Raw genomic sequence first — 18395 nt, 5'->3', positions numbered from 1 at the left:
GATCTGGTGGGGGGGGGGGTGGGTTTGCGTGGGTGCAGGACTGCTGTTGGGGCGGGCAGATCCTCTCATGGGGAGGAGGGGTTGTGTGGGCAGATCCTTTCGGGGGGGAAGGGGATGCGGGCAGACCCTCTCGTGCGGGGGGGGGGGGCGGCTTGCGGGCAGATCCTCTTGCGGGGTGGGTGTGGCTTTGGGGGTGCGGGAAGACCCACCGCTCATCTACACCAGTTGGCTCTGGTGAATAATGGTGGGCGTGTGCTGTAGCCCTGGCTGTGGGCGGGGTTTTCAAAGGGGGTGGTGTGTATAACGCTGGTCTATCCCTAGGGGGGCGGGTTTGTGTGTAACGCTGGGTGGGGGTGTCCTAAGGCAGAAACATTGTGTGTATAACGCTGTCAATCACTCTTGTAACCCCACCCAGCATTATACACACAGGGGATGAGACCGCAGCACAAGCACAGCTGTGCCCAAGCCCTCAGCATGACGGGCTCCGCCCACCCCGAGTATTGCTCGCGGTGGGGGCTTGGCTGAAGTTTTTCAGCCACATCATCCACCCTCGACCCTTGGGTCAGGGATATTGTTTCACACGGTTACAAGCTGGAGTTCCAAAGTCCGCCTCCTTACAGGTACTTCAGGTCAGGATTACCGGCAGCTGCGGAAGATCGATCGCAGGCTTCTCAGACAAGCTGTGGAAAAATTGGTCCTGTCTCAGGTAATTGTACCAGTCCCGCCTCTAGAAAGAGAACAGGAAAACTTTTCCAACCTGTTTGTAGTACCGAAGCCAGATGGCTTGGTCAGACCGATCCTCAAGATGCTGAACCCTTATTTTCGGGTGTTCAAATTCCGGACGGAATCCTTGAGAGCGGTTATTGCAGGGTTGCAGGAAAACTAGTACCTGACATCCATCGATGTGAAGGATGCCTATCTCCACATACCGGTGTGGGGACCACACCAGGCTTACCTACGGTTTGCTATTCTGGACGAACAGTTCCAGGCCTTACCATTTGCCCTGTCTAATGCCCCGTGAGCCTTCACCAAGGTTATGACGTAGATGATGTTCCTTCTACGGATGCAGGGCATAAACATAATCCCATACCTGGACAACCTGCTCATAAAGGCAGAGTTGGTACAAAAAATTGCTGGAAGCAATTGCTACCACCAGGAAGGTGTTGACAGAACACGGATGGATTTTAAACATGCCCAAATCCTCCCTGGTCCTGTCTCAGTAGCTCCAATTCCTGGGGATGATTCTGGATACGGTGGAAAGGAGGGTATTTCTCCCAGAGGACAAGATGCTGGCTCTGCAACAATTATTGGTGGAAGTAATTACTCCAGTACAGGTGTCAGTACACCAATGTGTCCGTCTGATGGGCAAGATGGTGGCCTCTTTCGAGGCACTCCCGTTTGGGAGGTTCCACTCGAGTGTTCCAGCTGGACCTACTGAGAAAGTGGTCCGGTCACTCCTTCATATGCACAGGTTCATACATCTGTCTGCTCAGACAAAGCAGTCTTTACAGTGGTGGCTCCATCCTCCAAATCTCCTTGCGGGTTGGAGGTTCAGGATCCAGGATTGGACCATATTGATGACCGATGCCAGTCTACAGGGCTGGGGCGTAGTGACTCGGGGTGAGATTTAATAGGATGAAAGAATCAGAAAGTGAGAGATTTGGTAAGAAATATCCAGCTTTTTTAAAAGCGGCAACCATCTACACTGCAAAACCATTTTTATTTTGCTGTGCAAATGTTTGCCGCTTTAAAAAAACTGGAGATTTTTTACCAAATCTCTCACTTTCTGAATCTCTCATCCTATTAAATCTCACCCAGGGTGTCCAATTCCAAGGGAAGTGGACATTCTTGGAGACTTCGCTGCACATCAACGTCTTGGAGCTTCGAGTGGTGTACAACGCATTACTACAGGCTCAGTTCCTCCTGAAGGATCGGGCTATTCAGGTCCAATCGGACAATGCAACTACGGTTGCACATATCAACTGGCAGGGAGGAACCAAGAGCAGGACTTGCATGAGAGAAGTAACCAAGATTCTCTCCTGGGCAGAGCTACATGCAGTAGTGATAAATGCTATCTTCATTCCCGGGGTGGACAACTGGGAAGCGGACTTCCTCAGTCTGAACAAGCTTCACCCCGGGGAATAGGGACTGCATCCCCCCAAGTCTTTGCTGGACATTGTAGATCTCTGGGGGCGACCACAGATAGACCTAATGGCCTCCAGGGTCAACAAGAAGTTAACCAGATATTGCTCAAGGACAAGATATCCTCAAGCCGAAGCAGTGGACGCCTTGACCACAGGTTGGTCATACGATCTGGTATACCTATTCCCGCCACTTCCATTGTTAGGAAGAGTCTTAAATAGGATTCAAAGTCAAAGAGTGGAGGCAATCCTGATAGCTCCGGATTGGCCTCGAAGGGCGTGGTACGCAAGTCTGCTAAGCATGTTAGTAGAAGATCCAAGGCATCTACCTCTCAGAAGTGATCTTCTGGTTCAAGGCCCATTCGTCTACCAGGACTTAGGGCGGCTTCGTTTAATTGCCTGGAAGTTGAGCGGCAGTACCTAGCTCATAAGGGGTTTATCACTTCGGTCATTAATACCATGACCCAGGCCAAGAAGGCGGTGACTGCGTCTAACTCTCATATGATTTGGAGGAAATATGTAGCGTGGTGTGAAAAGCTGGATTTTCCACCTGCAGATTTCAAGCTGGACCATTTCCTGCAGTCCGGGCTTGGACGTAGGCCTTCGTTTGGGGTCCCTCAAAGTGTAGATCTCATCCGTTTCCATCCTCTGTATTGCCAGAGGTCCAGAACTTTTTACAATGTTTTTTTGCATATTCAGCCGCCATTTGTGTCGCCGATGGCTCCATGGGACTTGGAGGTGGTCCTGACCTTTCTTCAATATTCATGGTTTGAACCGATTGACACAACGGAATTAAAATTCCTCACTTGGAATACCGTAATGTTGCTGGCCCTGGCCTCGGCTAGAAGGGTTTCAGAGCTGAGTGCTCTTTCCTGCAAAAGTCCTTTCCTGATTTTTCATCAGGATAGGGCGGAACTCAGGACAAATCAGCGATTTTTACCTAAGGTGCTGTCAGCGTTCCATGTGAACCAACCCATTGTGGTGCCTTCCAGTTTGGGACATCAGGAGATTCCTGAATCCCCGGATGTGGTCAGGTCTCTTAAGGCTTATGTTAAGAGGACTGCTCGGGTCTGTAAGACCGAGTGTCTGTTTGTCCTTTTATGATGCTCAAATGAAGGGCTGCCCGGCTTCGAAGCAATCCATCGCCAGGTGGATCAAATCCACCATACAACAGGCCTAGGGGGCAGCGCATTTGGAATTACCAGCACCTGTGAGAGCTCATATCACAAGAGCGGTGAGCGTATCCTGGGCGGCTGCTCGGGGTTTTTCAGCTTTGCAGCTCTGTAGAGCTGCCACTTTGTCAAATTTTATAAACTTGACGCTTTGGCCAAGGAGGATACCCAGTTTGGGCAGGCGGTGTTGCAACAGTCTACATGTATTGAGACCTCAGTATCCCATATGAATGTTAGTGAAAATAGGATTTTAATACCTACCGGTAAATCCTTGTGTTTTGTTACAAATACAATGACAAGTTAACTTATATTAGTTACGAATGTTGCTGTGATTGTTGTGGTGTGCTGGTGTGAATCTCACCACTTTACTTAATATGCGTAATCCTACCTCACATACGTTCATCCTTCCTTCGGGCACCGTTTCTTACCTGACTAGACTAGAATATTTATGTGCCTGTCTCCTGTCGGATGACCTCTATTCCCCAATGTATTGAGACCTCAGTATCTCATATGAACTACGTGAAAAGGATTTAACGGTAATATTTTTTATTAACGGCATACAGGACGCTGTTTGAAGCTAGCGTTTGGGTGTGGTAACTGGCTGTTGTCTGGGAGTGTCATGGGAAAGCTCACTACACTTTATGCCGCACCCCGTGATGCCCATTACAGATTCGCACCCCCTGATGCCACTTAAACATAATTTCCTTACACCTTGCCCAAATTAGTGTTTCTTACAGAATTCCCATATTAGTACAGGAGAGAAGAGGGTAGCCATCAGAAATTGTGGGACCCTGGAAAGGCAAATAGGCAGGCCCCACCCAAGTGCTCCACACAGACACACACACCCATATATTGATTCATGTTGGAGGTGGGGGGGGGAGGTAGGAAATGGTGTGTGTGTGTGAGAGAGAATAAAGATATGGATTAGAAGGAAACGGTAGAGCAATACAAGGAATAGTTGAGAGAGAAAGCAGTAATAGGGGGAGATCAGAAAGTAAAAGTTGGCATAGCAGGATATGGGTGATCGAGAGGATGAATAGGGCGAGAAATGGGAGAGAGAAAGATAGAGAATGAATAAGGAGAAATGTGCCCCCTGCAAACTATAAAATTGCTCTCTCCCATACTTTACAAAGAGACAACAGGTGCCCAAGATGTACGCTGAAAAATGGATGAATAATGCCCGTAGCAATAGTCCTTTTTTTTAAAAAACACATTATGTGCCCAGTAGCTGCAGTGTCATAATATGACCTTTTGGTGCCCTGTACCAGAAAAATTAATTGGTGCCCACACATACACACAGACTCTAAAAACAAGGCCAAGGTGGGGTAAAAGGGGTAGGATGCTACCATTTTCAACGCAGAAGAGCCATGCAAAAAGAAGCCACAGGTGGCGTGTGTTTCTATGCCACAAGTTTCCAAGTTATAATTTATTTTTTGTTCCAAAGCGAGAGCTGTTGCTTTATTGCATGGCCACATACAATGGTTACTACCTGTGATGGGAGGCTTACTGATCCCTTTTTGAGAAGGATCCCCGATGTCAGGTAACAGGACCTGTCCAATACTATCCTAAGCTGATGTTATGTCCTTCTGTCCACCCTCTGCTTTAAAAATCACGACTTGGAGGAAATGTGATGCGTACAGTATCCCAGCGGTGGGGTTGCTTATGTTCACAATACCGCCACTGGCATTCCAACATCAATAAGGAACCTAAGACCTTCATTTCGACTGGCGAGATGCCGAATGTAAGTGTGCGGGCTGATTAAGTCCCGGGGGGGGGGTATGGTTAGGAGGGAGGCCAGGGAGAGGGTAAGTATATTTACATAAGGAGTTACGGTACTCTTTACTTAGAAGGGCGCCCATCTCGGGCATTGAATGCACTAAAAAATCAGGTGCGATGCGACCGACGAGATGCCCGAGATTTCCCATAGGGAACAATGTTAAATGTCTCAATTGACCCGATTTTCCTGTTCAATGCCTCAATTGACCCAATTTTTCCATAGGAAACAATGTTAAATGGGCCACAGAGGCCAAATAGGCACCCTGAAGTGAATAATGGCCACCCGAATTGTTAACGCCACCCCACGATCAACGTCAACCCGAAGCGTGGCGAGCGCAGCGGTACGCGTCCTACGACCTTTTCATACCCCCACTATCCACGTCGGCGTGGAGTTGAGAATAGAAAGTGTGGCGAGCGCAGCGAGCCACCGAGCCCGAAGCGTGGCGAGGGGACGCGGATACCTTCACAGGTATCCGCGTCCCCTCGTGGGCTTCACAGCTGTCCGCGGGGCTCGCTGCGCTCGCCACGCTTCGGGCTCGGTGGCTCGCTGCGCTCGCCACACTTTCTATTCTCAACTCCACGCCGACGTGGATAGTGGGGGTATGAAAAGGTCGTAGGACGCGTACCGCCGCCCCTCGCGGGCTCGCTGCGCTCGCCACGCATCGGGTTGACGTTGATCGTGGGGTGGCGTTAACAATTCGGGTGGCCATTATACACTTCAGGGTGCCTATTTGGCCTCTGTGGCCCATTTAACATTGTTTCCTATGGAAAAATCGGGTCAATTGAGGCATTGAACAGGAAAATTGGGTCAATTGAGACATTTAACATTGTTCCCTATGGGAAATCTCGGGCATCTCGTCGGTTGATCGCACCCGATTTTTTAGTGCATTCAATGCCCGAGATGCCCGAGATTTTTTACTAACGATGCCCACGATCAAAATCGTGGGCGCCCTTCTAAGTAAAGAGTACCGGAGTTACTTTTTACAGTTATTTAATCCTTTCATTTGTGTTGCACTAAAGAACAGGATGCTTTTACCTGCTTTTTTTGTAGGTCTTTTTATTTCATAAAGTCTTTCTTCTTTTTTTTTCTTTTTTTTTTTTTAACCCTTTGAGTGCCGACATCTCTGTGAGATGTTCAAAATATCCAGTAAACATGCCAGCGTCACTCACTTTTAAATTCAAATAAAAATTGTTGCGTAAAAATGATCATATTTCCTATACAAGATAAACGTTTTACAGGGACTTGTGATGAATTTAAATGTTTGCGTGGTAATTTTCACACCTAGTTTGATAACTTCACTTGGAACTCAAAGGGTTAATTAAAAGACTTTTGTGTTTCTGTCTGTGTTTTACCTCCCTTTTTTTTTTTTTGTGTGTGACCGATTTGGTTTCATTTAAACACTTGGGGGGGGTATGCAATCTGCCACCGCTATTTCCGACATGGAAAATAGTGGCGGCTCCCTATTCAATGCTGTCTTTAGCGACCACATTGAAGCAGGATCACGGCAGAACGGGCCCGTTCTGCCGGTAACGCCCGTGGATTGTCCCAATCCCGGCCGCAGATCGCCAATCCACGGCCACCCCCTTTGCGCCGAGTGGCAGGCGGGAATCCCGCCTGTCGTCCTGCGGTCGATCAAACTGGCCAGGATCACGGCTGTCGCGGGGATCGACAGCCGTGATCCCGAATTGCATACCCCCCTGGATGTACTGGCTCCAAACAAGCCTGCGGTTTCAGAGCAGTCATTCATTTGTGCTTTTTAAGTACTAAAATGTTATCCGTCTACCCGGGTGTAATGGCCACACTGAAGAAATAGCAATTTAACGTCAAAAGAGAATCCTGTTCAGTTGGCAAGGGAAATCTTTTTCCTTACGTGTAAAATTATTTTGAGCACAAAACAAAGAAAATCCACACAGACCAGATAGAGTTGGATATATGGGGTAAATTTACAAAGTGAGAATTCTATTAAAGAAGGGATGTTGCCCTTAGTAACCAATCAGATTATTTATTTAGCACCTTCTAGAAGAAATTCGAATTTGGTTGCTAAATTTAGAATACTTGTTGCTATAGTAAATATCCCATCTTCAATAGAACTACCATCTTATGCAGCCCACACACGCATCGATTTTAGAATGCGTTTTGTACTTTTAAAGTACAAAACGCATCGTGCGTACAATTATCGGGGTGTTTTAGTGCGGCGTGTGCGACGCGATGCTGTGCTATGCGCGTTCCCGGGGGCCGATTTTAGATGTCCAAAAAAGTATGTGCAGCAGGTACTTTTTGGACATTATCGCATAGCATCGGGCTCAGCATTATACAGGCATACGAGCCGATGCTATACGACGGGTTTTTTTTTTTGGGAAATAATTACATACAAATTGTTATCAACAACTTTATTGCAGGTTTAAAACATGTGAACTCGAACAAAATAAAGGTCAGAAAAAGCCAGTGAAAAAATGTGCTTAAATCGCACAGCATCGTATCGCAGACAGCAAAATAACCATCACATCGGGTCATGCTTAATTCTGGCAGTAAAATTGTAAAGAACCATTGTACAGCCAAAAACGCATAGCACTGAAATCGGTGCGTGTGTGGGCACCATTAGTCATTTTACCTCCATGTATTTAAATAGTTAGAACCAAATATTTGACCTATATATTATGCATTAAGTTGATTGAATGGCTCAGTTGGTGGTGCACCCAAGAGTTATATGTTAAGACTTATATAAAAAGGAGAGAAACAAAATACACATATATGGTCTATTTTATACACTGTGGGCCCGATTCTGGTTGATTCTGTAAGCTGCAAAACTCGCAGTCCTGAACTGCCTGCCCTACTAAAAAAAACACCCCCCACCACATCCCCTCGCAACCATGTGAGGGTATGTGTTCTGAAAACACATCCCCTCACATGTCTTGCAGCAGGATAAATCATTCAAGATGGTTGGATGAAGGCAAAGCGTTTGCATACTACACACCATTAAAGTCATTCTCTTGGTCAATGTGGAGAACACTGCACCTCCTTGATCAAGTTTGTTGACTTGTTTGCTATAGCTAAACTGGCTCCAGTTTTCAAATGAATTAAAACAATTTTTTATAAAATTCAATTAATTTTGCCATTTGAAGTACCTTACTAGTCTAGGCCACTTTACTTAACAGAATCAACTTCGTTTTGTTTTTTAACAACTTCCTTATTTCAACAATAACAAGAATTTTTTATAGCGTAGCTGGTAGTCACGTTTGAGACTAATGCTAATGCTTACTAATGCTGGGATGAGACTTATGCATATCTAGAGACAATTGAAAAAATAAGCATGGCCTATTCATGATCAGGAGCACAAAATTAATTGCGATCTACTCTTAAATCCCTGGCAACAGATTGACTGTTTCCCAGTGTTACTTTTGTTGGGTGTTTTACATGGCAAGAACTGGAAAGACTGGGGTTTGGGGAAAAAAGCAGTCATCCAGTGCCCAGTTCCTGTGCCCAGTAATCCAGTGCCCAGAACATGTCTACCATGAGTTGACATGTTCCCCAAGATGGACTCTTGAGAATTGAATTTTGTTCTGCAAATTGGCTTTATGACTCAGTTGTAATTTATCCTTTCTTACTTTTTATCTTTGCTTCCCGCAGTTGTTACAAAGACTACGTGGATAAGCAGAAGGAGATGTGTCTTCGTATGTTTGCCCCACGGTCATCCACAGCCACACAGCAGTGATGCCTATGTCCATTAAGTCACTCTTGATATCAAGAGGCAAAACTCCTAAATGTTCTGATCCTTTTGTGGGTTATGTTGAATCAAGTATTTGCTTACAGTTGAGATACGGTTACAATAGCTATAAAAGTTTGGCCTCCTAGACAATACTTTGTCTAAAAGCCTAAGGAATACTAGTGAGCAAAACTGGTTACATCCTTGGCAAAAAAAAATAAAGTAAAAAATGAGCATGTAATGCTGCTGTATATGCTTTATAAGCATAATAGTGTATGTTAAGAAGTTTGAGACTAAAGATTGCAGTGTGCTTTATGTTTTTGTAATATTGTGGTGAGAAGCCGTTTAATAATAGAGAGCAAGCAAGCTAAGAAGCTTCCAAAGTTTTAAGGCATGTTTGGGTTGGTTCAATATACATGTCAATGTTTTTGCAACGTAGGGCATGCGGGTCATATACTGTAGGAGGACAATATAGACCACGTTGACTAACCTTTGAAGTGCAGGGTTGGTAAATCCTGTCTCAGGCTTCTGTTAAGCTTGCGTTAGACTGGACCACATACAGAAATGTTTGTGGTAAACCCTATTCAGATGTGTTCTTCATTCATTTTGTGTTGATTGCATGTTGACAACCATGTGAATGTAGTTCTATTGTCTTCATTAGATGGTTATAGAGCCAAATGGGCCAGATCCGCAATCCATTTTTTTTTATTTTCTTTTTTAAAGTCTAACATGCAGTAGAGTAATAATTCATAGTTCCCAAATCCAGGACTAACTCCCAGCAGTTTATGTAAGGATTTCTGCCTGTTAAACTGGGTAGAATAACGAATGACCGTGCCATTTAGACGTTCATTTGCATGATTACAGAAATCCTGAAAACATGGGCTGAGTGTGTAGTCTTGTAAACACTGTTTTACAACCATTTAATACTTGCATTTCCTGCCCTGAAAGAAATTAAGAATGGTCTATCAGGCTATATATTATTTTCTTCTTGGAGAGAGACGCAGCTCATATTTGCTGAATTGTTAATAAAAAAAATAAATGATTTGGAGGCGTGCACCCATCAATGATCATATCCATAAAAAAAATAACCAAACTATTTCAAATAATGAAAATGGAGACCATTCATTTGACTGCGTGTCGGTGCCAGAATGCAGACGCCAGTGTGTTTAAAATTTTAGCCGTATAGATATTATAACTGTAAACATTCCGGTATAATATTTAAAGTAGCTTGTTGATAAGTTGAGGACCTGCATTCTGGCATCCACACAGGCCCTGTAGAACAGGGATGGGGAACCTTCGGCCCTCCAGCTGTTGAACTACACATCCCAGAATGCCCTGCAACAGTTTTAGCATGGCCAAATAGCAAAACTGTAGCAGGGCATGCTGGGATGTGTAGTTCAACAACAGCTGGAGGGCTAAAGGTTCCCCATCCCTGCTGTATAAGGAAGGTATCAATCTCATAGAATATGTCAGGGGAAGTTTTTACCCTGAATGGAGTATGGTCCATAATTAAAAATGAGTATTTCTGATGCTGATTGATCGTTATGGATCTCTGAACATTTTTACCGCTAGGCTATGTTTAACTCTTACGCCTTTAAATAAATAGCGCTCATACTCTGCTATGCCCTCAACCTTTTGAATCCGTTTTATGTTTCTTAGAAGATATTCAGTGTTTTTTTTTTCCAGGTAACACAGTGGCTGAAGATCTGAGTACTCACAGGTTGTGTTTTAGTCCACTCTGGCTGTTTTGCATTAATAGCAGTTCTGAGACTTGTTTGTTATACAGTCGTGCTGTATCGTGTTTAATAAACGGTATTAGCTGTGTTCAAAACATTGTGTGATTTTGTTTTCGTGCTCTGCTCTTCTTTTGACTATATCATAGTTTTAAATGCTTTTTTTTTTTTCCTGTCAGATACTTTTTTTTTTTTTAAGAAGGGTTGGTGGGGGATTCACATGCAACCCCTAACCCCCCCCCTCAAAAAAAAAAATTGTATTTTTCCTTAATTTAGTTTACAGAGATGAATATTGGGATGGATGATTTTATAGGCCAGATGTACTAAGCTTGAAAAGTGATAAAATGGAGTGTGATAAACCACCATCCAATCAGCTTCTACCTTCCATGTCACAGGGTGTGTTTAAAAAATGACAGGTAGCGAAGTCGCTTACCTTCTCATAGATAAAAACAACATGCGATCTAAAGATACAAATACAAGTGTGGATGGGCTGATTTAACTCCGTTACGCAAGTCGACTGCCTCTGGGAACATATCTGATCGTTATTTATTTTAAGTGTGCCATTTTAAATGTACAATACTTTGATCCTATTGGATGCACAGGGCAGGTTCAAATTACTGGGAAAGCTTAGAAGTCTCCATCACAGCAGAACCCTGTGCACTCATAGAGGAAAGAGTGACCAGGCTCCATGCTGCTACCTGACACCAACAGCTGGAAAACACCTGCTTACGGTGAGTTTCTGAGCTGGAGGCAGTGCTCATAGTGAGCCAGTAGGCAGTTGTATTTCCATTGAACTGATCCGGAAGCAGGGGCCTATCGAGGGTGGAGCCTGAGCTCCAGGTGCTGGTGGGGACAGAAGGCGCTATCTGTAACAGGCTGGGAGTTGGGACTCAGGGTAGGAGGAGAGGACTTGAAGAGATAGAAGGGGTCACTGCCTGCTTGTTCCATGTCACTGACCTGCAGTGCAGAAAATCCGGTATGCGTGTGAGGGAGCGAGGAGAGGTTTGAAGACTTGTCAGAAGAATCTTCCTAGCTGCCAGGTATCTGCATTCAGTGTATCCTCAGTCCTTTCCTGCTACCCATAGAGACCCAGCCTGTCAATCACATAGAAGCTCCGCCCCTCCAAACAAGTATGAGGAGCTGCTTCCCTCTTGGTGAGAATTGGTTTGTGTGTACTGTATGTGGGATGCGGTAAGAAGCCCATATGCTTCTATGGGGTCCGGCGCTACCCACCGCAGCAGAAACCCAGCATGCAGGTTTTCCTGCATACCAAAATGCAGTAAACACCCCAATAATGGGGTTTTTCCTTATTTTTCCTTTAGTGCATCCTGCCCTAAGTCAATAATAAAGGAATGTTATAAATCTGCTGCTACTGAATATGTTTTATGCAAAAATGTTGGTATAAGGCAAGAGACTAGGGGCCCAGGGGATTTTAGGGAAGTGGGTGTGACGCCAGTTACAGCCTGGATCAGCCTGTCTGTTGCAGACTTGTGGAAGGGTTAAACATAGAAACATAGAATTTGACGGCAGATAAGAACCATTTGGCCCATCTAGTCTGCCCCTTTTTTTACCCTTCAGGTAAACTCAACCCTTTTTAATCCTTATTTCTTTGTAAGGATATTCATATGCCTATCCCAAGCATGTTTAAATTGTTCTACTGTCTTAGCCTCTACCACCTCTGATGGGAGGCTATTCCACTTATCCACTACCCTTTATTTGAAGTAATTCTTTCTAACATTTCCCATGAACCTACCTCCCTCCAGTTTCAGTGCATGTCCTCGTGTTCTATTACTTCTTTTCCTTTGAAGAAAATTTCCCTCCTGTACGACGTTAAATCCCTTGATATATTTGAAGATTTCTATCATGTCCCCCCTTTCCCTTCTCTGCTCCAAACTATACATGTTAAGATCTTTTAGTCTATCCAGGTAAGTTTTGTGATGTAGGCCATGCACCATTTTAGTTGCCCTTCTTTGTACACTCTCCAATGTATTTATATCCTTCTGCAGATATGGTCTCCAGAACTGGACACAGTATTCCAGATGAGGTTGTACCAATGACCTATACAGTGGCATTATTACGTCTTTTTTTCTGCTAGTGATTCCTCTCCCTATGCAACCAAGCATCTGACTAGCCTTCCTCATTGCTTTGTTACATTGCCTCCCTGCCTTTTAAGTCACTTGAAATAGTGACTCCTAGATCTTTCCTCCTCAGTAGTTTCCATTATAGTACCCTTGATACTATATTGAGCCTTTGGGTTTTTGAGTCCCAAGTGCATAATTTAGCATTTTTTAGCATTAAACTGTAGTTGCCATTCTCTTGACCAATTCTCAAGTTTACTTAGATCATCAGTCATTTGATTTACCCCTCCTGGTGTGTCTACTCTGTTGCATATCTTTGTGTCATCTGCAAAAAGGCATACTTTCCCCTCAATACCATTTGCAATGTCACTAACAAAGATATTAAAGAGCTTTGGTCCAAGTACAGATCCCTGGGGTACTCCACTGGTAACATCTCCCTCCATAGAATGCGCTCCATTTACTACAACTGTCTGTTTCCTATCCTGCAACCAGGTTCTTATCCATTTAATTGTTTTATAATCCAATCCCACACTTTCAAGTTTATTTAGCAGCCTGCGATGTGGGACAGTGTCAAATGCGTTACTAAAGTCTAGATATGCCACATCTACAGCCCCCCCTTCATCTAGTATTTTGGTCACGGAGTCAAAAAAGTCAATGAGACTTATTTGGCATGATCTCCCTGCAGTAAAACCATGCTGTTTTGGATCCTGTAAATTGTGTAATTTAAGATATTCCACTATTCTTTCTTTTAATAGAGTTTCCATTAATTTCCCTACTACTGATGTAAGGCTCACTGGTCTGTAATTACTTGCTTCTTCTTTGCTTCCGCTTTTGTGCAGTGGAACTATATTTGCTTTTCTCCAGTCCTCTGGAACTGCACCTGTATCTAGTGACTGGTTGAATAAATCTGTTAATGGCGCTACCAACACATCTTTTAGTTCTTTTAGTATCCTTGGATGCACTCCGTCTGGCCCCATTGATTTATCCACTTTCAGTCTTGAAAGTTCTGTTAGGACTTTCTCCCTAGTAAATGTACTTCCATCTACCTTATTTTTATGAATGTCCTTGAAACTTAACTGTGGTCCCTTCCCTTCTCCTTCTATAGTGAATACGGAGAAAAAGTAATTATTTAGATCTGCAATTTCCTTGTCTCCCTCCACCAAATTCTCAGTGTCTGTCCGCAGTCTTATTATTCCTCCATTTGATTTTCTCCTTTCACTTATATACTTAAAAAAAGTTTTGTTTCCTTTATCTACCGACTGAGCCATTTTCTCCTCAGCTTGTGCCTTGGCACGCCTGATCACTTTCTTAGCCTCTTTGCGTCTGGCAAGATACACTTCTTTGTCATTATTATTTTGAGTCTGCTTGTATGTCCTAAAGGCCATCTTTTTTGCTTTTACACTACAGACATTCCTCACTTAACGACCAGGTTCCGTTCCCACGACCCGGTTGTTAAGCGAATTGGTTGTTAAACGAGCCTATATAAAACCCCTTAAGACTTCTGAGACGCGGGTCGCTAAACAGGCAGGGCAGGTCGTAACTGCGAGAGGGTAGGCGGGCAGGTCGTAAATCAGAGCAGGCGGGGTCGTAAGTCCGAGGAGTCACAGCACGGACGCTAAACGAAGGCCCGGGTCGTAAGTCCGGGTGGTCGGTAAACAGGTAGGTCGTTAAGTGAGGAATGTCTGTAGTTGATACCTCTTTAGTAAACCACACTGGCTTCCTTTTCCTGTTACTTTTCTTAACCCTTTTGATACAAAGGTCCATTGCCTTTAGTATTGCACTTTTTAATTTTTTCCACCTCTCCTGCACTCCTTTCAAGTTCCTCCAATCGGCTAATGAGTCGCTTAAACATCTCCCCATTTTTGCAAAGTCAGCCTTCGTAAAATCCAACACCTTAGTTTTTGTGTGACTGGAGTTGGACCCTGCCTTAATACTAAACCAGGGCTCGACAAAACCCGGGGGCCAGGTTGCCATGGCGACCAGGTTCTGCTTCCTGGCGACCAGATTTGCCAGGAAGCAGAACCCCTGGGCAGAGTGGGGGCTTGAATTATTGACGGCAGCGGGCCCCGCCGTGGGTTATCCAGTTAGAATTAACAGCCAGTGCAGCGTCAGCAGCCGGCACAGTGGTGCACATACGGCAGCCGCTGTATCAGAGCAGGACAGCGGTGCGCCTTTTTCAAACTACAGCAGGAAGAGAGCTGACTGACAGCAGCAATCCTTACACTGAGCACATGTACCGGGCAATCAGACGCCACACAGCAGCAGCCTGCACCACCCGGTGAGACGCCCGCCGCTGATGACACCCGCAGCCAGCGCCACGCTACGTACATGAGTGTCCTGTTCATGAGCCTAGAGCCCCGCTGCGCGTCTCCGTATGCTGCCGCCTGGTACCTAGAACCCACCATCTTCTACGAGCAGAGACACAGCGGCTCCCTGGCACCCTGGCCTGCAAGCCCCCCCCCCCCCCCCGCGACATATCCTCCTTGTCCTGTCAGATCACCACCTGCGCCCAGACCAGCATGGGGATGGGGGATACGCGATGTGGCCGCCGCGTTACTCGGGGAGGGAGGGGGGGTACGGCTGCTGTGATGCGCTCCAGCACTTACCTTCTCCACGGGAGGAGGGAGTATGTGCGTTGCTCCGAGGGGCGATACGGCCGCTGCTGGGGGGGGATAGGAAGGAGGTGTGATGTGGCTGGCACGCTGCTCCAGGGTGGAGGGGATGGTGCGATGCGGCCACTGTATCGCTCCTCATTTGCCTGGTGATGCCAACAAGTCACTGGCTGCTTACCTCCATCCGGGGGTCCCTGCTCACAACTACCGCCCTCCAGTGGCCGGCGCCCTAGGCAAATGCCTAAAGCTGCCTAGTGGCGGCACCGGCCCTGAACCTAGTACTCCATTAGACTAGGCAGAAGAGACTATCCCTGGTCAAGCACATCTCTGGAGCTTTATCGTGCCAAATCTGCAATGGAATCATCGGTTTCTATCCTCTGTCTGGCAATAACAGGACTTTCTGACATGCATAGATCCTTCACAATACAGGCTATTTACATTTAATGGCTTCTTGTGTTTCTACTTTATGGTAATTCAGTTTTGGCTTGAGCACTGCCTGACATGAAATACATTTGATTTCATATACTGATTTGCTTAATGTTTTATTTAACAAAGCATAATTTGTCTATCCAAGCTCTTGATGTGTCATTTATGACTGTAGCAGTTGTCTGAAGCCGTTCTTCACGTTGGCCACTAGGGAGCAGTGTTCACCTTACAGAATGTGAAGAAAATGCATTTGGTGGAGGGGGGAAAATGAAGTCCAGTTTGCTAGTAATGAAAGCCGTCCGGATAAATGCTACCTGATGGATATGGGCCGTAGGGTCTGCAAAATGAAGGTCAACATACATTGGGTCGAGAGGGCTTAGGTTAACATGGTTAACGTTGACAGGGTTGGAAGATCGACACAAGCATTAGGTTGTCAATGGAAAGGAAAGGTCGACAGTCAAAAGGTCAACATGAGTTTTTCACAGACGGTAGCCATGCCAATTTTGGCAGGGTTATATTCTAATCTCACACCCTGCCATAGTGGATGGTAGGCAGAGGCGTAACTACTTTTTTTGCGCCCCCCAGCCGGACATTTCGGGCGCCCCCCCCCCCCCCCCCCCGAAATATTAACCCCCTTCTTACCCGTCCCCATTGCCGCCGGCGCTTCTGCCTCTAACCCGACACGCAGCATTATGGGGGCAGCCATTTTCCGAGTGTCTGTTATTATATTAGCACTGCAGCCGGAGCCGGGGACCGCCCGTCACCCGACACAGATCTGCGTGTCGGGTTAGAGGCAGCGGCGCCGGCGGCAATGGGGTAAGGAGGGGGAGGGCAGGAGTCGGGAGCCGGGACCAGGTGGTAACTATAGTCCCGCAGACCCCCCAGGCGCCCACACCTGCCTAGCGCCTCCCCGCCACCGAGGGGGCTGCGGGACTATAGTTACGCCACTGATGGTAGGGTATGAAATACCGCCTGCCGGCACATATCAGCTCAAAAAACTGTGAAAAACTCATGTTTTCCTTTTGACTGCCGATCTTCTCATTGTCAACCTAATGATTGTGTTGACCTGCCGACCCTGTAAACCTTTGCCATGTCGACCTATATCAGGTGTCGGCCTAAGCCCTGTTACCCTTCAGTGGTCAACCCAATGCATGACGACCCTCGTTGAGTCGACGTAGTAACCATATACCACTGCCTGTAGAAACTGTGTAAATGGAATAAGCCAGGTGAGCTGTTATGACCGGGGCTCTGTCACTGTCCCTGAGCAATGTGGAATCAACGTTTGAAAGTGAAAATATTTACAACTTTCAATTTAACCACAAATGATTTATTTTAAAGGAGGCATTTATAGGACCATGTGTCTGTACATTTAGGGTTAAATGTGCCAAGAATGTTGCCTATAGCAACCAATCAGATGCTACTTCTTATCTATTTAGTACCATCTAGAACAGTGGTCTCCAACCTTTTTTGGGCCGTGAGCTGCGCAAGACAAAATAAACCGCCCGAAGAGCTACTAAAAGCTATTAACATTTTTTTTGCATAATAATCGAAAAATGCCCGACACATTATGCCACAAACCGCATTGCCCCAGATATAATATGCCACACATCGCAATGTCCAATACATGCCTCCCAACACTGGAGACAGAGAAGAAGGAACATGCCGAAGGCATGTGGCCAAAATTAGGGGGCGTGACCTTTTGTCATGGCACTCCTGCGAGGCCACATCCCCCAATTTTTCTGCTATGGGGGCATGGCCAGCAATCTGAGAGCTGCTGGCCATGCCCCCACACTGAATAGATGCTGTGCCAGTTACACAATGCCCCCAATACCCACAGTGATGCCATAAACACAATGCCCCCCCCAGCACTGCCGGATATACAATGGCTGCCTGATTGTGGTGCCATTCTAAATAAATACTCTAGCGGTACTGTGTGCATGAGCCAAAAAAAACATGTAGCCACATGCCATGTGGGGTGCAGCCAATGAAAATGGGGGTGTAATACACACATGCCGAAATAGTGCGAGATATACATATGCTCCCACGGTGCCAGGTATGTCCCCAGAGTGCCGACTATGCTTACACAGTGCCAGAAACAGGTATGCCCCCACTGTGCCAGAAACAGGTATGCCCCCACAGTGCCAGAAACAGGTATACCCCAGAGTGCCAGTTTCCCAGCAGCACAACTCAGCAGAACAACCATTGTTGTTGCTGCTACCAGGGAGAGGAAAGTCCGCTGTCCCCGTGCTGTGCTGTCGCTGTCTGTGTGTGGGAGCTACCCCGCGGTCCAGTGATGAGAACTCCTATGGCTGGTGAGGCCAAGTGAACACCCCTATTACATAGGCGGCGTAGCAGGAGGTCACTTTCTTGTGGCATTGACCTCCCGCCGCCAAGTGAGCACCGCTATTATGTCGGCAGAGCTGCAGGAGGTCAGTTTCTTGCCGCGCCGTCAAGCGAGCTACTGATATTAACCTGGCGAGCTACCCGAGCGGGTTGATGAACGCTGATCTAGAAGATAATAGATAGAATCCGAATGGTTGCTATGGGCAACATCCTATCTTCAATGGAACGTCAATCTTAGTAAATTTATCCCTAAAGCTGTGTACACACAGAGCAATATGATCGCTGCCAATATATTGCTCAGCATTTATATTGCTCAGTGTCCCGTTTTCATCAGCGACCAGAGATGGTCGCTGATGAAAATGTCGCACTGCCGGGAGAAGAGGCAGGGGAAGTCGGTGGTCGGAGGAGCA

At 46.0% G+C, this 18395-nt stretch overlaps 1 protein-coding gene across 3 annotated transcripts in view; it reads left to right on the top strand.

Moving 5' to 3' along the window:
- The window catches only part of FKBP6 (FKBP prolyl isomerase family member 6 (inactive)), a 53020-nt gene that overhangs the window by 18949 nt on the left and 15676 nt on the right, over positions 1 to 18395 (top strand). For 2 of the 3 annotated variants that reach the window (XM_083172092.1, XM_083172090.1), the window contains one exon: positions 8718 to 10624. The exons of the other annotated variant lie outside the window; for it this stretch is intronic. In XM_083172092.1, the coding sequence (XP_083028218.1) occupies positions 8718 to 8741 (24 nt within the window). In that variant the 3' untranslated portion in view covers positions 8742 to 10624. Of the gene's footprint in view, positions 1 to 8717; positions 10625 to 18395 lie in introns of those variants that run through there. 3 annotated transcript variants of the gene reach the window in all.

The sequence above is a fragment of the Crinia signifera genome, chromosome 2, assembly GCF_055691185.1.
Source record: "Crinia signifera chromosome 2, ASM5569118v1, whole genome shotgun sequence".
NCBI lineage: Eukaryota > Metazoa > Chordata > Amphibia > Anura > Myobatrachidae > Crinia > Crinia signifera.
The sequence above is the reverse complement of the archived record's forward strand: the minus strand, read 5'-3'. Positions and strand labels throughout refer to the sequence as shown.